Source organism: Uranotaenia lowii, chromosome 1 (assembly GCF_029784155.1).
Source record: "Uranotaenia lowii strain MFRU-FL chromosome 1, ASM2978415v1, whole genome shotgun sequence".
NCBI classification, from domain to species: Eukaryota; Metazoa; Arthropoda; class Insecta; order Diptera; family Culicidae; genus Uranotaenia; species Uranotaenia lowii.
Window position 1 is genome coordinate 44,053,551 of NC_073691.1, and position 27,717 is coordinate 44,081,267.

At 40.8% G+C, this 27,717-nt stretch overlaps 1 protein-coding gene across 1 annotated transcript in view; it reads left to right on the plus strand.

Annotated features, from left to right (window-relative positions):
- LOC129738498 (transcription factor Sp9) overlaps positions 1 to 27,717 on the plus strand; it is a 96,098-nt gene that overhangs the window by 65,827 nt on the left and 2,554 nt on the right. Inside the window, exon 2 of the mRNA XM_055729717.1 lies at positions 27,393 to 27,691. Coding sequence (XP_055585692.1) covers positions 27,393 to 27,691 — 299 coding nt within the window. The remainder of the gene's footprint in view (positions 1 to 27,392; positions 27,692 to 27,717) is intronic.

Genomic DNA, 27,717 nt, shown 5'->3' on the forward strand with positions numbered 1-27,717 from the left:
CCAGCAGATACACATACAAATTTCCCCTCGGGGGTAATGTTAGCAGATTTGAATTACAATGACCCGGCAGAAGCAGAACGGGTAACAAAGTTGCAGCCGGTCCGGTCCAGTTTGCAAATGTGATTGGGAGGAAAATTAAATTTTAAACTGCCGCTGAAGTTAGCTGGAATTGGTTGAAAATGGTTTAAAGATGAGTAATAGTTGGCGTTTAAACGGAATATTTGAGTTCAAAATGCGTTCCTGATGTAGAATATTTTTTTGTACATTTTCGTCACCTGGAAACAGTTACCTAGGTGATGGTTTAGCTGGGTGGAATGATTTCAGATCCAACACATACACTTTCTTCCGTTTAAAAGGGTAAAATAGGTGATAGCTCACAGCTCTTTTGGTTTACATCAATTTCAAATAATATTGATTAGCATCTCGGACAAAGTTCCCCACAATTTAAGCATTTATTGAGAATTATCTGTTCAGCCAGCTCCGCTAAAACCCTAGGAACAAATGCACACACAATCATAAAGGATGAAACCATTTCCAAACTAGCTTCTTTTCATCCGTTTCGTAGATTACGTATTATTCTCTAAATCATCAATAATACGTTAAAATGTTATGATTATGAGACCATGCTGATCGATAGATTCTTTATGAAAATCGAGCCTTCTGGTCCTTCGAACCGGATTGAAGCTGACATCCATGCATTTCCTCTTTTTAACATCAATTTCAAACATTATAGGTAGCTCCATGGAGGAAGAAATTCCCCATAAATCAAGCATAAAGTGAGACAAATTTGTATGTCCAGTTTCTTCAAAATCATACGAAAGTATGATAAAGGAGAAAACTGCTCCCAAACAAGTTTGTTTTCATTCGTTTCTTGGATCTTGTTCATCTTACATACCGTTAAAATGTTTAGGTTTAGGAAACGGTTCTATTCCAAACTCGAGCCTTTTGGTCCTTCGAGCCGGATTCAAGCTGGCGAACTTATGGAAAATTTCTTTCTTTAAAAACTTTTTTTCACTTATCATAGGCTAAAACACTTTAGTTGTGAGACAGTTCCGATCGAAAGCCGTGCCTTGTGGTCCTTCGAGCCAGATTTCAGCTGGCAACCTATGAAAAAAATGCGAAATTTTCGAAGAACTTTTTCCCCACTTATCACATGTTAAAACATTTAAGCTATGAGACAATTCTGATCGAAAACTGAGCCATGTGAGCCGGATTCAAGCTGGCGAACCTATGGAAAATTTCTTTCTTTAAGAACTTTTTTTCACTTATCATAGGCTAAAACACTTTAGTTGTGAGACAGTTCCGATCGGAAGCCGTGCCTTGTGGTCCTTCGAGCCAGATTTCAGCTGGCAACCTATGGAAAAATTGCCAAATTTTCGAAGAACTTTTTTCCCACTTATCACACGTTAAAACATTGAGGCTATGGGACAATTCTGATCTAAAACTGAGCCATCTGGTCTTTCGAACCGGATTTAAGCTGGACCCAATAAAAAAAAACGCCCATTTTTATATAAAGATCTGAAATACTTAGCACATGTTAAAACATTTGAATTACGCGAAAATTCTGATCGAAAACTGAACCTTTTGGTCCTTTGAGCCGGATGTAAGGTGGACCCTATGAAAAAGGCCTACTTTATTGAATGAATATTTTTTCCCAATTATCACAGGTTGAAACAAGTTATGAGACAATTTTTAACGAAAACCGTGCCTTCTAGCCCTTTGAGCCGTATTCGAGCTGGCAACCTATGGAAAAATTCCTATTTTTTGAAGCAATTGAGTTATGAGACAATTTTGATTGAAAACCAAGCCTTCTAGCCCTACGAGCCAGATATCAACTAGCAACCTGTGAAAAATGGGAATATTTTAAAGAACTTTTTTCCCCACTTATCACACGTTAGAACATTGAAGTTCCCACTTATGCCACGTTAAAACATTGAAGTTATGAGACAATTCTGACCGAAAACCGACCTTTCTGGTCCTTCGAACCGGGTTTAAGCTGGACCCATTGGAAAAACGCTTTTTTTTAAATAAAGATCTGAAATACTTAACATATGTTAAAACATTTCAATAATGCGACAATTCTGATAAAAAACTAAGCCTTTTGGTCCTTTGAGCCGGATGTAAGCTGGACCCTATGAAAAAGGCCTACTTTATTGAATAAAAATGTATCCCAATTATCAGAGGTTTTATGAGACAATTTTTAACGAAAATCGTGCCTTCTGGCCCTTTGAGCCGTATTCAAGCTGGAAACCTGTGTGTAGTGAATGTAGTTTTACAGGATGAATGATATCATTAAAAGAAGAGAATTTGATTAAGTATTTTAGCGCAAACGCTTCGGTAACAGTTTGATTAGGATGAAGTATTGTCGAGAATATTGAATTGCTGATAAGTAGAAGAGAGAGGAATAAATTATTTGGATCGATGAAAGAACATCAAACATAAAGAAAGCATTCTATCTGTGATTGTTACTGATGATAGACGCGCCGAAATAAACGTTTTAAAACGCGAAGAAATCCGTCGCGTGATACTCATTTTAGGATACGACACTATAAAAAAATGCCTATTTTTTGAAGCATTTCTCGCGTGAGCTTTCATTACGTCGTATGTAAATTTAAACAAAGAGTTTCTGTACAAGAAAAATACAAAAACTGACATAAACTAGTCGCAACTACTTTCGATTTAGAATATTCGTAGCCTTTACAATATATTCCACACAAGAAGTACAAATTTAAAAGCTGTTTTGATAACTTTTGCAGCAGTTTTCTGTGAATTCTTAAGATGTTTCATACGACGTAATGAAAGCTCACGCGAGATTTGAGTTATAATACAGTTCTGAGAGACAATTCCGATCGAAAACTGAGCCTGCTAGCCCCATGAGCCAGATATCAGCTGGCAACCTGTGGAAAAATGGGAATCTTTCAAAGAACTCTTGTCCCCACGTTAAAACATTAAAGTTCCTACTTATCACACGTTAAAACATTGAAGTTATGAGACAATTCTGACCGAAGCCCGAGCTTTCTGGTCCTTCGAACCGGATTCAAGCTAGCAACCTATAAAAACGTTACCAAATTTCAGTTATGAGACAATTCTGATCGAAAACTTGCCCTTCTGGTCCTTCGAGCCGGATTCAAGCTAGAACTGGAAAATGCTTTTCTTATTTAAAAAATAAATTTTCCAACTTTTCACACGTTAGAAACACTTAAGTTATGAGACAATTTTGACCGCAAACGAATCCTTCTGGTCCTTCGAACCGGTTAGTCAGAACCCATGGCATTGCGATGGGACAGTTAAAATTGGCTTCTTTAAGGTTTCGATCCCTGATAAAGCCTAAGTTCTAGGCGGTCTCTTCTTAACTAGTCCTACGATGAGAGTTCCCCGTTTCGGCATTCGTTTGGAACCCCCGCAAAATTCACCGTTCCCCCTGATGCTGCCGCGCCGCCAACGGCAGAGCGCCCGCTCGCTTTCTAATGGCCCATGTCTTATGTTTGGCCCTATCCATTTGCTTGGCGCTGCAATCGAACAGTGCAGAGATAGAAACAAAGCTATAAATACACAGACTGCGAGGAAAAAGGGAGAAAAAAAACGGCGGCAACATTACCGCCATTTCGCGATTGAAATCCGCCAAATGGTTTGCGGTACCCGCGTAGACCGCAAGCCGGCCAACCAGCGGACCCAAAGTGCTTTTAAACATAAATTTGAAACCTCAAGACAACATAATTATAGCTCCGCATAATATAGGTTTAAGTAATAGGAGAACCCCTTCGGACGATGGAGCCGGAGAGCCGTGCCGCGGAACCTGTGTTGTGTTCGAGGCTGCTCCAGCATTCGTACTCCGAAAGTCTGATAGGGAAAGGGAGCAGGATTGGCGGGGATTACTTCTCCAGGAGTTTGAGCATTCGAGAACACACCCTCAGCGGGAGCAGGAAAAAAAAGAAGATATATTTTTGGACCCGACACAGCCTTGAACCGATCCATTTTAATAAACATCTTAAAACAAATAAAACATATGCGTGAAATTGACCGCTGCGAGGTGACGCAACCGAGAGTGAGTTGCGAGAAGCATGACGCAGAAGGAGGAGGAGCAGGAGTTGAGTGGAAGCCCATTAGTGCGGTTATCCCCCTACTTCTGGTAGCTTTCTTTCTTTCTTCGATTGAGCAAGAGGGAGAGTTAAAAGTGCTCTGTGGCCACACAACGTTGGCCACTGAGTTGCGTTTTTTCCCCTGTTTTGGTTGCGATACCTACCGAGGGAAGTTCTAAAACAAATGAAAACATTAAAAGGTGCGGGTCTTCCTTGAGTGGAAAGAAATAAAACGTCAACAGGAAATCTATAACAGTTGGCCGTTATTGGGATCGAACTTTCCGACTGGGGATCTCAGCAACCATCTGTCGTGTTGTGACGACGCTGCCTGGCGACGGATGTCGACTTCACCGTCTGCCTTTATTCAAAAACTTTTTGACAGTTGTGCGAGGAGGCCAAAGTGAAAAGTGGGTCATTTCAGGGTTCGTTGACTCCTTTGCGGTCAAACAGTTTCCGCTCGAGTTTCCCTTCTTCCGGGTCAGATTCGGATCGATCCGACCAGCTGAGACAACAACCAACAGACAGAAGCCAACCGCAATTGTTCAATAATCAACTCAGTACCAACGTTCGTCCGTCGGTGCAGAAATCACCCCTAATTAGCTAGTTCGGAAGCATCCCGGCCAATATCGACTTGTAAACAAAAGCCTCCCCCCATCTCAAAGTCAAAAGGGTCTCATTATCCCCCGCATTCCCCTGAAACCTCAACCCCAAAGTACATGAGCATCATTTGCTTTCGGTTATCCGGAACCAGGGCCGATCGCTAGAGTTTTGCTGTAAAACTCTTCTGCGCTCGGCATCTTCCATTTTCGTACCGCAAATCAGGGGTGCACTCGTCGAAACCCGCGCGCTAAATTATAGCTATTTTCAACTTAGCTCACATTTTCAAGTAGTTCAAAGTTATTGTTGTTGGTGCCGGCAACCCTTCTAATTGAAATTACACCGGCAACGTTTTGCTTTCCGCAAAAACGTCGCCGCTTCCATCGGTTGTTTCTTCTTCGTTTTTTTTTTTTGGTGGGGAGTCGTCGTCGTCGAAGACGTCTTCGAAACGCACACCCCACACGCCTGCTTCGATTCATCGGGTGGCTTTAACTCGTTAGGCGATCGTCGGCAGTCGTCGGTTGCGATTTTAATCGATGAAAGTTTGACAGGATTTGCAGTTCGACTGGTTGATTTTTTGATAAATAGTAGCATTAGTTTAAAATATTTTTCTACAATTTTGGAAAGCTTCTTGGAGAAGGATGTTCCCCATCGTTTGAGCTGAAATTGAACGAAATCAGCTTACCCATTTCCTCTTAAATCATTTGAACAAAAGCTGAGGTACACACACTAAATATACACACACTCCATGCAAGATTGTATAAAAGCAATAGCCGTTCCAATCTGTGCTTTTCCAATCGCCCTTACTTTGTCAACCACTGCTGGAATAATCCAAAAAACATTCTGGGCAACAGCCATTCCAATCTGCGCATTTCCAGCAGCTCTATTTCGGTTTACCAGAGCTGGAACAATCCAGAAAAAAATCATAAGAAAAGTCTTCCCAATCTGTGCTTTTCCAGCCGCTCTGTCTTTGCAAACCAGAGCCAGGACAATCCGAAAACATTCTTAGCAACAGTCTTTGTTTATCAGAACCGGAATCCGGAATTCCGAAATCATTCTTAGCAACAGCCTTTCTAATCTGTGCTTTAACAGCCACTTTTTCTTTTTTTATCAGAGCAGGAACAATCCGAAAACGTTCTTAGCAACAGCCATTCCAATTTGTGTTTTTCCTGGCGCTCTGTCTTTGTTAACGAGAGCCTAAACAATCTGAAAACATTCTTAGTAACAGCCATTCCAATCTGTGCTTTTCCAGCCGCTCTGTGTTTGTTTACCAGAGTCGGAACAGTTAAAAAACTATTCTTAGCAAATGCCTTTCCAAACTCCTCAATCTGTGCTTTTCCAGTTGCTCTTTCTTTGTCAACTACAGTTGGAACAATCCAAAAACCATTCTTGTTGTTGTTTTCCCAGCCGCTTTGTCGTTTTTAACCATAGCTAAAACAATCCAAAAACATTCTTAGCAACAGCCATTGCAATGTGTGTTTTTTCTGGCGCTCTGTTGTTTTTTTATCAGAGCCGGAACATAAACAAACAATCGTAGTAGCAACCTTGAAACTCTGCGCTCCCTGAGCCAATCTGTCTTTTTAGCGGTGGCCGAATTAGAAACATTTTTTCGTCGCAGCAGCCTTGAAAATCTGTGCTTCCTCAGCCAATTCCGTAAACATTCTTAGCAACAGCCATTCCAATCTGTGCTATTCCTGTCGCTTTGTCTGTTTTTATCAGAGCCGGAACATAAACAAACAATCGTAGGAACAGACTTGAAAATCTGCGCTCTCTAAGCCAATCTGTCTTTTTACCGGTGGATGAATAAGAAACAATTTTTTCATCTTTTTCCTTGAAAATTGTGCTCCCTTAGCCAATCCGTCTTTGTGCCGGTGGCCGAATCCGAAAACATTCTTAGCAACAGTCGTTCCAATCTGTGCTTTTTCAGCCAACTCCGTCTTTGTTAAACAAAGCCGGAACAATCCGAAAACATTCTTAACAACAGCCATTTTAATCTGTGCTTTTCCAGCCGCTTTGTCTTGTTTACCAGAGCCGGAACAGTTAAAAAATTATTCTTCCCTAACTCCTCTATCTGTGCTTTTCCAGTTACTCTTTCTTTGTCAACTACAGCTGGATCAATCCAAAAAAACATTCTTAGCAACAGCCATTCCAACCTGTGTTTTTCCAGCCGCTTGGTCGTTTTTAACCATAGCCGAAACAATCCGAAAACATTTCCAACAGCCATTCCAATGTGTGTGTTTTTCTGGCGATCTGTTGTTTTTTTATCAGAGCCGGAACATAAACAAATAATCGCAGCAGCCAATCCGTCTTTTTAACGGTGGCCGAATCAGAAACATTTTTTTCGTAGCAACAGCCTTGAAAATCTGCGCTCCTTGAGCCAATCCATCTTTTTACCGGTGGCCGAATCATGAACTAACAATCGTAGCAGCAGCCTTAAAAATCTACGCTTCCCCAGCCAATCCGTCTTTTTACCAGTGGCCAAATCATGAACTTTGAACCCCGATTGGAGCTTTTCTAACAAACGGACCGATTACCGTCAAGAGAAAGCTTGTCAGTTAAAAAACGTCCGATTTTCGTCCGATTTTCTGGACCATTTCCCTGCTGTTAAAAGCATTGTCGAAGACAAGACGCGACGCGTTGTCTAATTTCGCAACGTTCCACTGCGATTTCAATCATACTCAGAAAAATACTATTATATATGCCATAAGATTCTCTTATGAAGTGGCGCCATAAGAAAAATCATTGAAATTCATAAGATTGTCTTATGATGCGAATGAATTCTGCAGATGAACACCTTCTTCAATGACAGGTTTTTGTTTTTCATAAGAGGGTCTTATAGAAACAGGATATGTCACGTTTGATGAGAATAATTCGAAACCATAGATGTTAAAACACTTCTATTTTATTGTTCGGCTTGTTTGTTATTAATTACATACATTTTAGTCGCCATCAGCAGCACATCAATACCCGTTTCCAAATAAATGGTTCGGCTGCATCCGGTCCTATTATCTTGGGTTTTTTCCTGATCAACGGACTGAAAAGTAAACAAATAACGAATTTGAGTTGACGAATATGTTCAACGTTTACTAAAAAAAACTTCAATTCAAACTCACCATTTAGAAGAATAAAACTTACTCCACAACTTCGTTAGACGGTTAAAAATGAATGATGGAATGAATGTGTTCATTATTTTTCACAATGCCGTTTTTTCTATTTTTCATAAGATCTTCGTATGAAAATTGACAGGATTTCATAAGACTCTTATGAACAATTATTTTACCCTCTAACAAGGCGCTTCATAAGACGTATCTTATGAAAATTATAATAAGAATTTGCCTGAGTGTAGCAATCATAAAGTTTGTTTTTATTTCATTTTTTCTATTACGCTTGTGTCGGAAGATTGTTCGATGGAAAGCATCGATAAACCAATCCAGATTCCAGATTCGGGGTAACGCGAGGATGTTAGCCAGCCAAAACATGTTTTGTTTCAGTGATATTTAATATTTTTAAAAATTTTATGTGTTATCTAGCTGTAAAATAAAATAAATTTATTCTGAACAACTTGAACTTTTTGATAAATCCAAATGGTATATAAATTAACTATGGCGGCAATAAAAAATGTGGTTTCGTTAAACGAACCTATTTTGTGCGGAATCCGTCTAGATACGGTCTGGGATCTGATCAATTTTGGTCTGGAATTGGACCAAAGTCGGTCTGGAAATTCCAGACCAAATTCGGTCTGAAAACCGGACCAATTGTTTTGACAGTTTGTTTTTGACATCGCGTCGCGTCATCAGGAAACTTCCCGGATCGGAAAATCGGACCAAAATCGGTTGGGTTTCGGTCCGTTCAACTCGTGAATCGGTTAGAAATCTGACCAGAAATCCAACCGAGTTCGGACGAATTCAGTGCTCTGGTGACACAACTTTCCTAACGACGATAAGTTTTTGCGATTGAGCTGTCAAAACAACCAAATGGTCAGGAAAATCTAACAGAATTCCAACAAAAACCGGACAGATTTAAACTGACAACTAATATTTTGACAGTAATCGGTCCGGTTGCGAATTCATTCCGATCCGGGTTGTGTCACCAGAGCACTATTTTGGTTCGAATTTAGTCGGTTTTCTGGTCTGTTTTCGGACCGATCTACGGGTTAAACGGACCAAAACCAAAAATTTTTCGGTCTGGGTTGTAGTAGCAGCCTTAACAGCCTCAATTCAGAGATTTACTCAGACACGTCTGTCGCTCACGAGAATAGATCAATGACTGACTTTTTATTGACTGTTTTGCTTAGCCTTAAGTCTCGTCCACAATCGGCAACTTGATCTGCAATTTAGGTTGAAGAGACTTGTTTATGTTTAAATTTTGGTTGCTTAAAGTCTCCCATACTTGTCGCGAAACTTGAGACACTGACTTGAGTTCAAACTGTAAACATAAACAAGTCTCAGCAACCTGAATCGCAGTTCAAGTTGCCGAGTGTGGATTAAGCCTAGTCCACACTAGGATACGGTTCGTCTCGAGATAGTTGCTGAGACTTGTTTATGTTTACATCTTGGTTGCTGAAGGTCTCCCATACATGTCGGGAGACTTGAGACCTGTATCTCATAAAATGTAAACATAAACAAGTCTCAGCAACCGAAATCGCAGTCCAAGTTGCCTTGTGTGGACTAAGCTTTAGAAATTTATTTTGTTTATTTATTTTCAGTGTTGCCATGTTCATCTTTTATTTATTTTATTTATTTAAAACTTTTTTTTTCTACATATCCTTCATCTCATTCCTACACAGAACTTACTCCGGATTTTTGTAAATCGCAGTAAAAAAACCCTTTTTTGCATCTCTATATTACCAGACTGCCAGTCTGAGAGCCTGGAATGAACGCATGGGTCATTAAGCGTGCCCCTCCGGGAAGGCGAAAAAACTCATTCCAACATCCGGAGCAGCAACATCAATCTGAACTAAACGTAACACATTTTACTGCGTCCATCCGCTGCTCCTGGCACAAAACAGAGACCCGAGTCGGTAGGTAATCGTCCACGGCAAATGTCACTGAAGTGTCGCTAGTCGTCGTCGGTCCGATAAGCATCTCGAACAATGTAACTCAATTTGGGTCGTCGTGTCGTCCAGCCAGTCAGACCTTCTCCGCCGAGTCTTTTTCCCTACGTTTCGTTTTTTTTTTATCGCACCAGGATCGATCTTGGAATTCTTTCGACCGACACCTCGAAACGCCACCGGATAGGCAAAGACTCCGCCTCCCCGCCCCGAAGCCAAACCGGGCTAATGGCATTATGACAAATTAGGTTTTGTTTTATTCGTCCTTAATTCCGGTGATTCCGCGACCCTCGGCTGCCTGCCGGCCTGCCTGCGAACGAATTGACATCTCGCACCTACGAAGTGACAAATTTACGAGCTTTTAATCGTCTCGTTGACGAGCTGTTGTTTCATGGAATGCGGGCCCCGCTGCGAAGTTTGTAGTTAAGTGTGTTCCGAAATTGACTCTCGTTAGCGGTTCGATGACAGACGTCGTGGACCAAGATTACGGGAACGAGGTCGTAGGTACTCGCCATAATTACAGGCCCCGACTTTTTCCCAAAAAAAAAAAAAACGGAACGGAACGAGCAGCTTTCTTCTGGATCCGAAGTGGGCGCTCGCTCTAGGAAAAGTCAAAGTCATTAACACTCTTTGCCACCGCCGCCGCTCGATGCGAAAGAGAAGGGCCCAAATTGGAGGTTACGCACAGACATGTGAGCCGCCCGGAGCTAAATTAAAAGATCAAATAAGTAATAATCGCGCACACACACATACAGAAGCTACACCCACGCCTCCGACTATCTGGTTGAAAAACCGACATCATCCGAGCCAAGCCGGGTTCCTTTCTCCGGTTATTCTGCCAATAATGGCGCTAATTATCGGCCGCTTCGTTTTGCGCACCCGAAACTGCTTCGGCAATTTGAGTCGTCATCATCATAATCATCATCGTCTTACCACGACGAACCGAGCGAGTTGCCCTTTGATGGCTTTGACTTTGGCCGGACATAACCCGATCCCTCTCTGGTCTGGACTCTCTAATTAATTCAACCCGCAATTAGGGTCGTCGTAAATCGGAATCGGATCGAGTGCGATTTCAACTACCCAATCTAACCCTTTCGCTTTCCGATGCAGTGATTCTTTTTTCGTCAGTTGGTTCAACTAGGAAGTTACTTCGTTTGTTGTTTCCGTCCCACTCCCGAAAAGTAGGCCTTTGGGCGAGGGGTATCCTAATTGGTGCTCGCAAACCCAAAAGTGTCCCTCGTTCATTCACAAAGTGTCAGATTTCGCACCGCCGAGCAACACGTCGTGATACTTTATCGGAGAAGCCGCTTCGGGTAAGTTGTCATGACGTGATGAGTGCACCGATAATTACCACCCAAACGAATAACTCTGTAATTAAAACATTCTGAGGCTACAATGTGTCTGCCCCTCGGCCCGAGCTCGATTCGATTCGAAACTAATAACAGTGCCGGGCGACGACAACGACGATGACGACGACCTTGCAAAATGTATGTCCCTGATTTGACAGTCGACTGACAAACGTACAAGTAGGCTAGAAATGACAGAAATCCAGTTTCTGTTCTATGCGGGTCGTTGACCCGCATCAGTCTATGCAAAAAAGGAAGGATTTTTCTTTCAGAAATCGTTTAAAATCTCGGCCTCCACAACATTGTAACAAAACCTCAAAAAACTACGGCGTCGCGCTAGAACCCTGGGGAACCTTTCGTCGTTCCAGAGCAACCGAGCGAAAAAAAAGTGACTGCCCTACCAACAGCAACGAGGGGAGTAAAAAATGACGTCAATTTGTTGGCAATTTTCAAACGTGGTGGTACAACACGCAAAGCAATCGACGACGACGACGACGTAGCAACCTGTTTTTCGTCTTGGAAGGTGCGTGGACACCCGGCCTTCTAGAACCACTTCGGAAAATATCTCTCCAGCCAGAGTCCAGGATGATGAGGTGCAGCACAATTAGACTGGGATGCGTGGCTTACTACGATGCAGCAGTCCTTCAACATGTGGGAACTGTCGGTTATTAGTTCTTGGATTTTTTTTTCTGGGAGTGCGTGCAACTGTTGATTTTTTTTTCTCTAAAAGGTCCCCGAGGTCAAACCTGAACCCCGAAAAATCCATAGAGCGTGTGCGTGTGACGTGGTAATTGATTAGTTTGAGAACGCATACATTGTTGCAGAAAGATAATCCTCTGCCGTAGCTGTAAGCCTTCAGGGAAACCCATCATCATTGAGTGAATCTCGTAAAACGTTTCCGCCGCGACGCCGCAGCTTCTTAATTGTAGCCCCCGGAAGGTGTCTTTGGTAATTGGTTCGGTTTTCTGCTATGTGCGGGTTTTTTTTTAATGGAACGCAGCTGAGTACTGGTTATGGATCATTACAAAATTCTGAATGAATTTTGTTTATGAAATTCTATCTGAACTGGAAAAATCAGTTGAAATGAAAGTCCGAGGAAATACAAGCCAAAACTCAATGTTGGAGCTTTTAAACGCGGGTCAAAGTGGTTCGATCAAATGAAATAGAGATGTCAGCACGTTTCTTGTTATGAGAGTTTTTCTTTGTTTTGATTGACTGCTTCGTTGCGCAAAGGTGGACTTCGGCTATTTGAGCTCTTTTTCCCTTAATTTCAGACGTTCATACGAAGCGTGGCTGCGTTCTAACTAGTGTGACTAAATTTCTGAGAAGCTTCCAAAACAAAAACAAAAAAAGAGGAAAAAACAGCATCCGTAACACATAACCATACCTTGGTTATCCTCCCTGTTCGTTGTCGTTGTCCTTGTCCTTGTCATTGTCCTTGTCCTTGTCCTTGTCCTAGTCCTAGTCCTAGTCCTAGCCCTAGTCCTAGTCCTAGTCCTAGTCCTAGTCCTAGTCCTAGTCCTAGTCCTAGTCCTAGTCCTAGTTCTAGTCCTAGTCCTAGTCCTAGTCCTAGTCCTAGTCCTTGTCCTTGTCCTTGTTCTTATTCTTGTCCTAGTTCTTGTCATAGTCCTAGTCCTTGTACCAAAAACTTGTTCGAATATTATCTTATTAGTGCCGGAACTCGTTCTAAAACAATAAAAAATTGTACTCTAAGGATCAAATAGGGGTATAAGACGAATCACCAACCAAAATGGTCTTTAGAGCCGGATCATATCAATCGCGATGAAATGATCAAATCAGACTCGATCACTTTTCCTGACAAACCATCACAAGCGAAGTTTGAACGGATCAAAACCATGAGCACAATCCGGCTCGAAGGACCATCTTGGTTAATTACTAGTTAAACTCTTACAGAGAAATATTATATTTTTTATACTCAATTAAAAATTGTTCTGAAACTTCAAACAAATAGGATGGGTCATTCGGCCAAAAATCTTGTGGTCGAAAGCTAACCGGTCAAAGATCATTCGGCAGATGGATGTTAGGCCAAATGGATTATCAGCTCAGATAGGCCGCTAGGCCGAATGGACCTTGTCCTTGTCATTGTCCTTGTCCTTGTCTTTGTCCTTATTCTTGTGCTTATTCTTGTCCTTGTCATTGTCCTAGTTCTGTCATAGATCTTGTCCTTGTGCAGCCGAAAACTTGTTCAAACACTATCTTGTTAGCGCTGGATTAACACAATCCGGCTCGAAGGACCATGATGGATAAATTCTAGTTAAACTATTATGAAGGATTATTGTATATTATCACATTCAACTAAAAATGGTTCTGAAACTCCAAACAAAAACAAACCAATATGATGGGTCACTCGGCCAAAAACTGTATGCCAGAAGGCTATCCGGTCAAAGGTCATTCGGTCGATTGATAATAGGCCAAATGGATTATCAGGTTAAAAGGCCACTCGGCCTTGTCCTTGTCCTCGTCCTTGTCCTTGTCCTTGTCCTTGTCCTTGTCCTTGTCCTTGTCCTTGTCCTTGTCCTTGTCCTTGTCCTTGTCCTTGTCCTTGTCCTTGTCCTTGTCCTTGTCCTTGTCCTTGTCCTTGTCCTTGTCCTTGTCCTTGTCCTTGTCTTTGTCCTTGTCCTTGTCCTTGTCCTTGTCCTTGTCCTTGTCCTTGTCCTTGTCCTTGTCCTTGTCCTTGTCCTTGTCCTTGTCCTAGTCCTTGTTCTTGTCCTTGTCCTTGTCCTTGTCCTTGTCCTTGTCTGTGTCCTTGTCCTTTGCCTTGTCCTTGTCCTTGTCCTTGTCCTTGTCCTTGTCCTTGTCCTTGTCCTTGTCCTTGTCCTTGTCCTTGTCCTTGTCCTTGTCCTTGTCCTTGTCCTTGTCCTTGTCCTTGTCCTTGTCCTTGTCCTTGTCCAATCTCTTGTGCTGCCGAAAACTTGTTTGAATACTAACCTGTTAGCGCCGGGACTCGTTCTGAACTAATCAAAAAACTACTTTAAGGAAAGAGGCGTAGAAGACGATTCACCAACCAAAATTTCTTTAGAGCCGGATCATATCAATCGCGATGAAACGATCAAATCATACTCGATCACCTTTCCTGACAAACCATCACAAGCAAAGTTTGAACGGATCAAAGCCATCCCGAGCAGACTTTGATGCCAAAAATGATAGCAAACTGAGACCATAATAAGATGTCAACAGCAAACTGATAGCATCCTTTGCTGTTAAATTTAGTACGAGAGCAAAATAAGGCATGATTAAGGTTTCAAATATTTTTATTTGACAGCACGCTGAGACCACATTTAGGTTTCCACAGCAAACAGAAAGCAAAATTTGGTATAGAATAATTTGATAGCAAAAATAGGCATAATGAAGGTGTTTATTTTTTTAAATAAAGTACCAGCTCGAGACCAAATTTATAGCATCATTTGCTTGCCTGCTAGCTCAATAGTAAAAATAGATGACAAAATACAAATCTGAAATCAAAATGATAGCAGGATTTACAAAAATCTGTATTCATTAAATTATTTCTACATAAAAATAAAAAGCTATCCACATTTTATAAGAATACAATTCTTCTTGAAGATTCAATACAAGCACCGGCAACTCAAATCATAATTTACAAATTGTTGTAAAAACGAAGATTTCTTTTATTATTATCTCCTTACTCAAAATTGTCGTTTGTATCACTTAAAACTGAAACCAGAGAGCAAAATGAAAGGATAATTTGGTGTTGCAATTAAACGATAATAAGACTTAGTATCTTTAGGATTTATTGGATTTAAAAAGAATAACAAAGACCAAATCATCATTATTTGATTTTTTCAAACGATTTTTAACAAACCTATCACTGTAGACCTGAACAGATTTTTTACCAAACAGAACACTCCAAGAAAAACAAAATATTTGGACTTTGAATAAGTGAAATATATTATATTGTTCATTCTAAAGCATTGAATTTAAATTTACATACTTTCCTAAATTAAATTTACAATATTAATTTTTAAAATGTTTGTATTGTTTAACTTTTTGAATAAATTTTATCCTCATTTGGAATACCTTTCAAATCTTTAAATATTTAGACTTGTTTTTTGCATGTTTAAATATCGTTATATTTCGAGAAAATCGTACAAGATAAAACCGCGTATAAAATCGTGCGATAAAGCATCCAGTGCATTTTAATTTAAAATTGCTGGATTATTCAAAATACTTATTCGAATGCATAAAAATTTTTTTTATTTTTTTACTGATTTAAAAAATAAACAAAACTTTTAAGGCGACCTAGACTTTATAAACTGAATCAAAATTGACCGTGAACCAAAATTTTAAAATCCAGTAACGAAATAAGAATTTATCTAATACTTCTGTTAACTAAACGTTCATAGTCTTTTGAATTAACTTCTTGATCACCAAAACGTACAATAGATACTTGGCCGGGCTTCGACCAGACCGTACTGAGTGCCATGAGAAAATTTTGAAACAACAGATTTAATTGATAGTTAAGATCGAAAATGATTAACTAAAATGCTTTTCTTCGATTGTCAAATATCGAGTCTAGATCATAAACACTAAAGATTTCGTCTACAGGAAAATATTTGCACATAAAGTTCAAGTGCCTTGAAAAAATGCTTATGGCGCACAGTTCGGTCGGGTCGCATCTCGACCATTTATTTTGTGTATTTTTTCACGTCATAGAAATATGTACATTTGATAATTAAGATGTTAAAATGAATTTCATATATTCACGGTACAAAGCATTCAATTATACGTGAGATTTTTGTCTGTTTCCAAACAATATGAACGTACCGCTAGGCATTTGTTAGATGTCACTGATCCAACTCCGACCCGGTCAACAGATAAACAACAGAAAAGAAAACAAGCAAAAATTTGATGATCTGTGCATCAACTTCACTTTTACTAAAGCTGTGTTCGATGATTCAATAAAAATACCATAACGTTAGTGACCAAAACGTCGACCAGAAGGTAGAGGCCATAGTGCAGAATTTGCATCATAATGCCTGCAGGTTGCTTCATGCTGGTTACACTATTTGGTTGCCAATCGGGTACAGCGCGGTAAGATTAGTCTACATTAACCTCCTGGTCCAGTGATGACAACATTCAATTATCTTCCAGAATGGCAATAAGGAGCTTGCGTTTCATGAGAAGACGTAGAATCGGGAAAAAAATCGTTCTTCACAAAATGTAACTTATCCGGATTTGCAAGACGCGCTTAACAAGGAACTTCCGGCAATCATTCCAGAAGCAGTCGACATGGTCTTGTTAGATTTTTGCTTTTTTTTGTGCTGGCCACTACTAGACATGCCACAAGATGGATTAGTATGTTTTTTTTCAATCCGGGGAGAAGCGGTAAGTAAAAATCTACCTTATGATAGGTCCAATATGTCTGTTGTTAATCGTAAAAAAATGTATTCCCACATCCCACTTCAGCAATAATATTTTGATAGGCTGACGATTATCATCTTACCGGTAGTTTTAACCTAATCGGTTTAATGCTGCTTTTCTCAACCTCAACAAGGTGTTTGGAGCCTTTAAACTAGTCACTTATCATTTATTTAAGGAAGAATTTTCTACAGACCGTGTATCAGGAATCAGAAAAAAGATAGGCTTGAAAGCAGCACTCAATAAGTTGAATTATATAAATTACGGCGTTACGATGTGTGGAAAATATTTGTTAGTATATTGACATAAATTTATAGTAGCCCTATTTATGGTAGCCCTACTATTTAAACGGCTTTTATTATAGTTAGTTATTTTAAAGTTGCTTATCATACGCAGTGTTTTTGTTCGCTATTCGAGTGTAACAACGAATAAAGGCACAGCTTTCACGGAACAAGCATTGTCAAAATGTTAACCAAGCTTATCAACCTCATTCAAGCTTTAAGCTAATTTTACTCTTTGTACTAGATAGAACCTAGTGGATCGGATTGACGTTGTTCTTAATTGTTCGTAATGGATTGAGAAGAATTACTTTTATGTTATTGATTTTCAGTTTACTTTTCTATCAATCATGATTTGGTGTTATGAAAATAACTGTTATGCATTTTCAACTTCTTAAAGTTTCACATGGAGTTTAGGTTGGATAACTCACTCCTTTTAGTTATATGTACGATAAGGCTATATGAAAAGTGAATAAAAAAACATCGTGCATGATAAGCAACTTTCGGAAAAGTTTCGATTAAGTATAAAAGGAAGTTTTTTAAATTTTAAGGTATAAAAATCCCAAAAAAGAAAATTTAAAAAGAAGTTAGTAGATAGTATACAATAGGGCTTATGAAGTGTGGTTTCAAGCACATGTCCTTCTATGAATGTTTGTCGGTGATGGCAATCACCGGTGGTGATGGGATCACAATATATTGAAATGTTCCACACACTGTAACGCCGTAATGTATGCAATCAAAGTGTTGCTTAAGTTTAGGTCGTGAACAATCGAGGGCTCTTTCTTAAATTTCCGCTTAAATTTGTTTTACGAATAGGAAAAAATAAAATGTGGAAATTTCACTTTCGACAATTCAGTTGCCATACAATTTTTTTAAATTTCTATAACTATAAAGATTTTGATATTCTTTGGTTCATCATGTAGACCTATAATTATTTTGAATGTTTTTATTTAAATAATAATCAACTTTACATTTATAATACACTTTCATAATTATGCCATAAAAATTTCTAAATTTTATTGAACCATTCCAGGCTACCATTCCCTATTCCCCAGTTCTCATTTACAAAAAATTCCCAGTTTTTACAAACAATAAAATACTATTTTAACAATTTACAATACAAAAATGAATTTAAAATGCCAAGATTTTTAAAATTTTATCACTATAAATCTGCATAAGTGATAGAGAATCCGAAATCGGAAATTTGTCTAAGTTCTGTTTGTGAGACATTCTTTCTTCTTATTAATTTAATTCTGATAATGTCATCTCATGTTGTGAAAATAGGAATTTTTAATCAGGGTAATTATTTGCTAATTGCTAGCATTTTAGGAAACGACAATTTCAAATTCGAGCTAAATTTTGCTTTAATCCAGCCTCAGGTATTTTGTGGATGAGTACTGATGACTATAATACTTTTTTCAGATTACTCGTGTCAAAAAAACTTGCGTTGTCTCTATCGACTCGTTTCAATCGAATTCGTCAATGATCTGGTCCGGATCGCAGTAAATTGCTTTCGCGTTGCATAACTGAAGGCGACTCTGGATACTCGGAAAAAACTTTAAATAGCACAATAAGATTGAATATTGCTATCACGCTTTGATAAGCAAATTCGTTCTCATTTGGATTGACTTAAGGTAGAACACAGCAAAAATTAAAGCGCAATAATTTTTATAGGGACACAAAGTTTTACCTCGCTTTGCTACAGTCTTTTTAATCTTGAAAGCAAAATGATACCAAATTTTACTGTCATGCAAAATTATGTGATGCCTTATATTGGCATTATTTTGCTTTCCAAGCTCTCAGAAAATGAGGTGTAGTTAAGGTCTCAGTTTTAGCAAAATTAGGCATCACTTTGCTAACCAAGTATGAAAATTTTTGCTCTCATTTTTGCTGTGTACCACCTTATGTCAAGCAAAATGAGAGCAAATTCGGCTCTCAGGGCGTGATAGCAAAATTTGCTATAATTTTGCCGTAAAAGTCTGCTCGGGATGAACACAATCCGGCTCGAAGGACCACGTTGGTTAAATTCTAGTTAAACTCTTATGGTGAATGATATTATTTTTAAATATTAAACTAAAAACTATTCTGAAACTCCGAACAAAAACAAACAAATTGAATGGGTCATTCGGCAAAAGTCGTTTGACCGAAGGCTAACCGGTCCAAGGTCATTTGGTCGATGGATGTTACGCCAAATGAATAATCGGGTCAAATAGGCCACTAGGCCGATCGGGTCTTGTCCTTGTACTTGTTGTAGTTCTTGTCATAGTCCCAGTCCTTGTGCAGCCGAAAACTTGTTCGAAAACTATCTTGTTTGCGCCGGAATTTGTTCTGAAACAATAAAAAATTCTACTCCATGGATCAAAGCGGTGTAGAAGACGAATCACCATCTAATGGGGTGTTTTGAGCCAGATTATATTAATCGCGATGAAACAATCAAATCTGACTCGATCACTTTTCCAAAAAAACCACGATGAACACAATCCGGCTCGAAGGACCATGTTGTTTAAATTCTAGTTAAACTCTTATGGTGAATCATTTTGTTTTTTGAAAATTCATCTAAAAATTGTTCTGAAACTGAAAAAAAGAAACAAACAAATAGGATGGGACACTTGGCCAAAAGTCGTTGAGCCGAAATCTATCTGATCGAAGGTCATTCGAACATTCCGATGGATGCTAAGCCAAATGAATCATCAGGTCAAATAGGCCTCTAGGCCGAAGGGGCCTTGTCCTAGCCTTTGTCATTTTCCAAGTCCTTGTCTTAGCTCTGATTCTTTTCCTCGTCCTTGTCCTAGCTCTTGTCATAGTCCTAGTCCTTGTGCTTCCGAAAACTTGTTCGATTACTATCTTGTTAGCGCCGTTACTTAAACAATAAAAAAAACTACTCTAAGGATCAAAAAGTCGTAGAAGGCGAATCACCAACCAATATGGTCTTTTGACCCGGATCACATTGATCGCAATTAAACGATCCAATCAGAATCGATCACAAGCGAAGTTTGATCGAATCAAAGCCATGAAAACAATCTGGCTCGAAGGACCATGTTGGATAAATGCTAGTAAAACTTTTATGGTAGAAAATTGACCAAAATCGAACCGGTTATAATCGAGTACATTTATTTTCCGCGATTATCAGCTCATTTGAAAAATTCCTTTCCGGACTGCGATTGCTTGCACTCATTTTTTTTGTTTGGTCAGAACATCCCGCAGGTAATTCGGAAGAACCTCCGAAATCGGCCCAGTACCATTTTCGCAATTAATTTTTCAACCATTTGGACCGGCTCATTCGCAGACGGTTTTCGATGAGAACAAAGCCAATTTCCCTACCAACTAACTCTTCAGAGACCAGTACAGAATGACCGAACCGAAGACGTTTCGGAAGTCATTGTCTGGCGGCGGCGGCCGTCGTCCTCTTATTGTTTTGTTCTGAACCTGTGTGTCTCCGGGTTCCCGGAGCGAGCGAACTAATTCAATCGTTTTCTCGCGCCGCCGCCGCACAGCCTGGCTCAAAACTCATTAATATCTCGTCTAACTTTTTACCCTAATTTTTCAAAGTTCCTTCTCTTCCTGGGCCGGCGCGTTGCTGTTGTTGATGGCCGGCTGAAGTTCCGTCCGGATGGCACAAGAGTGTTTGGTCCGAAAATTATGAAACAACCAAAAAAAAAACAAGGGGGCTCAGAATTGACACGAGAGATCCCGGGGGACCCAGGCAATAACGAGAGAACCGACGGCGCAGGAGGAAGTCATTATTTCCCGAATGTGTGTTTGGTTTTTTCTTGCGCTGAAAGACGAGACCGTGGCGCTTCGTTTATCATCTTCGGACGGTCTTCAGAACCTCGGCCATCTCACATGGCATGGGGAAGAGATATTAATTCATAACGCGCTGGGCTCAGCCGCCACGCCGGTGTGGGCCCTTGTCCGTTAAGTGGGATCGATTTTACGATGTTTGTGGTGTCTTTTATGAGCCAATTTCTACTAGCTCTCTAACCTCATTTACAGCTTCCCGCATCGTGAATATTAATGGGCCCGAAGAGGAAACCAGTTGGGATTGAGGTAGCTTTTTGACAGCCGCCAAAGGCACCCTTTGCCTTAAGACGACGACGGGGCAATATGCCGACTTCGGCGTGGAGCTGGTCCTTTCCCGAGAATCGGTGGTCATAAATCGTGCGCACCGCACCGGTCGCGGCTTGTTCTTTCCATCAACTCTACGAAAGGCGCTGGAGTTTTGTTAAATATTTATATTATACGGTTATTGTATTGCCGGCGCAAAAAGGTAATCTCTCGCAGCTCGTCGAGCAATAACAATAAACAAATCAGCTCGAATTAACAAGTGTAGTGCGGCAACAATGTAACGAAATTGTTTCCCGTTTTTTGGGTTCTGCCTTATCGGCCGTCTGGCCAGAAGTCGTCGGCGCGAAAGCACTCAATCACGCGGCTTGCTCCAGATCGATTTCGACCGATAAGCCATCGCCATCGATTAGCCTACCGCGATAGTAGCTTTGAAGGTAGCAAAACGCTAAAAGCCAAAGGCCAACTTGGATGAGAATTGGTTTTCGATTTGTTTTGGCCGGCGTCTAGTCGGCGAGCGTCCGAACGAAACTTTTCGACTGGCTTCTGTGAGTGACTTCTGACTTTTTTCCTCTGTAGGAAGCTAACTCGTGAAAGTTTCTCTGGACCCTGGAGGGAAGAATCCTGTCCAATGGGTCCGTCAGTCAGTCGATCAACCGAGTTTAGAGGGAACAGGAGAAAAAAAAATATTGAAAGATTTGCTGATTCAATTAAAGTGGTATGCAAGGGTGAGAGCGGCGGGTGTTTGCGCGATTAGAATCGATCGATCGGTTCAGCGTTTGAGCGGCATTTAAATGGACTTTTAAAGTTTCGTTGAGACGCACAGGTCGAAAGTGTTTTTCTCCCCCGTCCGATAATGGAAAGCTTTTACGCGGACGGCAACAGTTAGCTATAATTACGGATTCCAGAGCAGGGAGATAGTTTTAGATCCATTTTAGTAAGGCAAATATTACGGTTTACGGCTTATCGGGTCATCGATGATGAACCGAAAGTTCTAATGGAAAGAAAATGGTTTCGGTGCCTAATTGAGATAACCGAATTTGACGATGAATTCGTCTTTTATCAGTCATTTTTTAGGCTACAAACCATGATCAAATTAGGCAGTTGCAAACATGTCTTTTATTTGAAAGTGTCCAAACAGCCAACAGGCAAAATTTTAAGAAACTCTGATTGCTTGGATTGTGAAACTATTTTGTTCAGAAAAAGGCATTAATTTGGACCAATTTGCAATTGTATCGAAAAGTCATTAGCAACTTTTAAAACTAGTTTACTCAAAAATGGGTGAACTTTCTTTTGTGTGCATGCAAGCAAAAGTTTGTTTACATTAGTTGTTGTTGTTTGTTGTTCGGATTAGTTTTTCTCCATCTTCACTATGGTTCGTATTGATCTTGAAACTAGAAAGAAACTTCTGCACACTTGGTGCACTTAAAAGGGTGTGATCTGCAACCAAATCACAAAACTGTTCAAAGTTCACCACAAAAGAGTGAAAAATATCATTGACAAATATGGCAAAGTGTCGTCCTTGAAGGATTTGCTCAGATCCGGAAGAAAACCTGGTTCCAGTCAGCCCCAGTTGGATGCTAAAGTAGTCACTTATATCAAACGACACCGAACGGTATCAACGTGTGATCTGGCTAAAGAGTTCAAAACTATCATTGGGATGATTCAGACAATCAAGGCCAGGAACTTCTCGAAGACGTACAGGAACCGGAAGGTACCTAAGAAATCAGTAGAGCAATAATCTCGAACAAAAATAAGGTTTCGGAAACTTAACGAACGGATTCTGATAGGGAAGCATACCACCTAGTGGTAAATTCCTGGACAAAATTAGAACCTATTCTGGGCAACATCAACAGGTGCATCTTAATGGACGACAAAACCTACGTCAAACAGGATTCAGGAACGCTTCCCGGGGCCACAATTCTACATGAAACCGACGGACGAGGAGGTGTATGATGCCGACTGCACGATAGCGATGGAAAAATTTGGGCACAAGGTTCTGTGAGTAACTGATTATTCATGGTGCGTTGAACAAAGTTTACGTGTTAAATTATATTTCTGTATGCATGAAGTACACCCCTGAGCCAATTATAAAATAGTAAGCAACCCTGCAGAATAATCCTTTTGAATGTCACACACACTGTCTCAGATAAACGTCATCGCACGAGAATGAGCCTCGTAGGCGTTCGTCCTCTTTCGTGTTTCAACCGTCGAACCGAGTGGACGCTTCCCTACAGAACAGGTGACGTGACACGTGGCGATCGGTGATTTCCTATTTCCCGCGAAGCGGAAATTTCACAATGGTGATCCTGCACTGCAAGGAAATCTCCGGTTGCTGCGATTGAATTAGTAATGGCGATTTTTTTTGTGTTCCGAACGCTTCCGTTATGAATTTGACAAATTTTGTTTGTGTTTTGCTTGTTAGTTAAAGTGTCCTGCAAATGAAGTGATTTCTGTTCAATTGGAAGCTAAATTTTCTCAATGGCAGTTTTTCGATAAAAGCTTCTAATTCATAAATTATGTAAAGTTATGTTAATTATTATTATGAAAACGATAGTTTGATAACCAAATAAAAATAAAGGCCAAAAACGCCAGTTGAGGATTTCGGTCCAGTTGAGGACTTCGGTCTAGTTAAGACCTTCGGTCCAGTTGAGGACTTTGGTCCAGTTGAGGACTTCGGTCCAGTTGAGGACATCGGTCCAGTTGAGGACTTCGGTCCAGTTTAGGACTTTGGTCCAGTTGAGGACTTCGGTCCAGTTGAGGACTTCGGTCCAATTGAGAACTTCGATCCAGTTTAGGACTTCGGTCCAGTTGAGGACTTCGATCCAGTTAAGGACTTCGGTCCAGTTGAGGACTTCAGTCCAGTTGAGGACTTCGGTCCAGTTGAGGACTTCGGTTCAGTTGAGGACTTCGGTCCAGTTAAGGACTTCAGTCCAGTTGAGGACTTCGGTCCAGTTGTGGGCTTCGGTCCTGTTGAGGACTTCCGTCCAGTTTAGTTAGGACTTTGGTCCAGTTTAGGACTTCGGTCCAGTTGAGGGCTTCGGTCCAGTTGAGGACTTCCGTCCAGTTTAGTTAGGACTTTGGTCCAGTTTAGGACTTCGGTCCAGTTGAGGGCTTCGGTCCAGTTGAGGACTTCGGTCCAGTTGTGGGCTTCGGTCCTGTTGAGGACTTCCTTCCAGTTTAGTTAGGACTTTGGTCCAGTTTAGGACTTCGGTCCAGTTTAGGACTTCGGTCCAGTTGAGGACTTCGGTCTAGTTGAGGACTTCGGTCCAGTTGAGGACTTTGGTCCAGTTGAGGAGTTCGGTCCAGTTAAGGACTTCGGTCCAGTTGAGGACTTCAGTCCAGTTTAGGACTTCGGTCCAGTTGAGGACTTTGGTCCAGTTGAGGACGTTGGTCCAGTTGAGGAATTCGGTCCAGTTGAGGACTTCAGTCCAGTTTAGGACTTCGGTCCAGTTGAGGACTTCGGTCCAGTTGAGGATTTCGGTCCAGTTGTGGGCTTCGGTCCTGTTGAGGACTTCGGTCCAGTTGAGGACTTCGGTCCAGTTAAAGACTTCGGTCCAGTTAAGGACTTCGGTCCAGTTTAAGATTTAGATCCAGTTGAGGACTTCGGTCCAGTTGAGGACTTCGGTCCAGTTTAGGACTTCGGTCCAGTTGAGGACTTCGGTCCAGTTGTGGGCTTCGGTCCTGTTGAGGACCTCAGTCCAGTTGAGGACTTCGGTCCAGTTTAGGACTTCGGTCCAGTTGAGGGCTTCGGTCCAGTTTAAGACTTCGATCCAGTTTAGGACTTCGGTCCAGTTGAGAACTTCGGTCCAGTTAAGGACTTCGGTCCAGTTTAAGACTTCGGTCCAGTTGAGGACTTCGGTCCAGTTTAGGACTTCGGTCCAGTTGAGGACTTCGGTCCAGTTGAGGACTTTGGTCCAGTTGAGGAGTTCGGTCCAGTTAAGGACTTCGGTCCAGTTGAGGACTTCAGTCCAGTTTAGGACTTCGGTCCAGTTGAGGACTTTGGTCCAGTTGAGGACTTTGGTCCAGTTGAGGAATTCGGTCCAGTTGAGGACTTCAGTCCAGTTTAGGACTTCGGTCCAGTTGAGGACTTCGGTCCAGTTGAGGATTTCGGTCCAGTTGTGGGCTTCGGTCCAGTTGAGGACTTCGGTCCAGTTGAGGACTTCGGTCCAGTTAAAGACTTCGGTCCAGTTAAGGACTTCGGTCCAGTTTAAGATTTAGATCCAGTTGAGGACTTCGGTCCAGTTGAGGACTTCGGTCCAGTTTAGGACTTCGGTCCAGTTGAGGACTTCGGTCCAGTTGTGGGCTTCGGTCCTGTTGAGGACTTCGGTCCAGTTGAGGACCTCAGTCCAGTTGAGGACTTCGGTCCAGTTTAGGACTTCGGTCCAGTTAAGGGCTTCGGTCCAGTTTAAGACTTCGTTCCAGTTTAGGACTTCGGTCCAGTTGAGAACTTCGGTCCAGTTAAGGACTTCGGTCCAGTTTAAGACTTCGGTCCAGTTGAGGACTTCGGTCCAGTTTAGGACTTCGGTCCAGTTGAGGACTTCGGTCCAGTCGAGGACTTCGGTCCAGTTGATGACTTCGGTCCAGTTGTGGACTTCGGTCCAGGGGTGAACTTTGGTCCAGTCAAGGATTTGGTCTAGTTAAGGAGAGGTTTGCAGAAAGAGGACTATCTAAAACATTAGGGAAAAGTTAATCATAAAAAAAGCTAATCATAATCAATAAGTCTCGATTACCAGTGAAAAGATCATGTTTACGATACCGTTAACTGGGGCATCATGCAAAACTTTTCACAGGTTCTAGTATGGCAAGCTGTTTTCACCTGTGGTCTGTGGTCAAGTATTTTCTTCACAAAAAGGACAATAACTAAATGCTCAAGTTAACAAAGATGAATGCTGCTCCTCTATAAAAAAGCATCAATATCCCCCTTTCTTTTGGTCGGATTTGACATCTGCACATTAAAGCTTAGTTCTTTTAGAAATGGGACACTTTCTTTTGCTAATAGCTCGTTTACTAGTAATCGGACATTCAAAATTTTGACAGCATTTTGTTGCCTGTAAAAAGTACTATCTAACCTATTTTTTTCAAAATTTAAAATTTACGCATTTTTGAGATATTTACGATGCAAGAGAAATAGGAAAAAATAATTTTGCACAGTTTCATTCAAAATCCATCATTATCAAATTGATAGCCGACAAAACCGTTGATTATTCAACGAATTATTGTGTGTGAGTGGTGGAAAAGTATGGAAATGCTGTAAAAATGTCCACAAAGTTCAAATCAACCATTGGAGTGAAGCATATGATCGGCAACTTCGGCTAAGGGTCATCAGGGAAGTCAAGTCTCATACCAGCATTTTTTATTTTCAATAAGCGAAAAACTAAGGGTAGATCGCTGAAATTTCCAAAAAAAAATTCTCCGATAAGCTGAAAATGTTGCCTCTTAATAAGTCATTCAAACCTAACCAAAAACAAAAAAATATTGCTAGATCCACAGCTCGTAAGCTGTATATCTGGTTCCGAGGCTATGGGACAGATGTTTTCTGATGAACGACAAAACTTATGAAATACCCTATTTTAAACAAATTCCAGCGTTTGATTCCTATACCATGTCTGCTCGTGGCAAGGTCCCGAGTATATTGAAGTATGTATTTGCTTATTATTTTGTATAAAATATAATGATTTGCCAAAATTCTGCTCCTGTGGAAAAAAAACAACAATTTTCAAAACGAAAACTATGGTTTTCACTCTTTTCAAAAGCCTAAAAAGAGTAATCTTTTATGTACCCTTCGCAACCTACGATCTATACTAACTGATTATACTTTAAGTTCAATCTCCTGATGGTTTTACTTCGTTATTGCCAGATTTTGCCAGCAGAAATTCCATTAAAAACGCTTAAAAAGTGGCTCAAAAATCATCAAATTTGTTAATTTCGAAACAGCTGTATCCACTTAAGTAGCCTCAGTTTCTTTTAAAAGAGAAGTATTGGTCCGAAAAGTATCAGAGATTGAAGGAGGGAGATGTAGCCACCTAAAATACAGATTAGACGAAGTATTAGTTTGAAAAACTGATCGTTATCATGACTGGAAAAAGTGTGCGCTGGCCGAAGGGAGGTACCAAAAATAAAGTAGAGTTTAATCTTACAAAAAACGATAAATATTTTTTTTCAAATTTTTTCATGAATTATGATAAGATTACCTTCATTTTCTTCATAGAAAGTATTTAGATCAAACGAAAGGTTTTTGAGATACAGGCATTCGTAACTGTCCCATTTCTAAAAGAACTAAGCTTTACGCCAAGCCTGTATTGCAGTGGCTTTCAGACAATTACATCCGATTCATCGAGAAAAACATCAATCCACAAAATTGTCCAGATCTTTGACCGACTGAACGATACTGGGCGATTGTAAAGAGAATCTTTAGGAAGGAGGGGACAGTTTCTCAAGGCATGGAAAAATTCTAAAAAAAAACATTTAAGAGCTAGAATTGTTCTTGTCCGTCATAATTGTTGATATTTCTCAGCTATTAACAGCCCCGGACCTAATTGCCTTACTGATTGTTGTTTTTTCTCCTCTTCAACCCTTGCAGGATCATCCCGGTTTGCGGAACACCCCGCTCGCGATGCTCGCCGCTCAGTGCAACAAGCTCTCGAGTAAATCGCCGCCTCCGCTAGCGGACGCCGCGGTCGGCAAGGGTTTCCACCCGTGGAAGAAAAGCCCAGTCTCACCTGGACAGCACTCGCCCAACGCTCTGTCGGGGGGCCATCCAACCTCGATCAGCAGCAGCATCAGCAGTAACGTGATCCACTCGACGCAACGGGCCCTATCAACGTCGTCTGCCTCATCGGCCTCGTCCACCGCGAGCCCCATGTCAAACGTCACTAGCAGGTAAGTTCGGCTACTTCAGATGATCG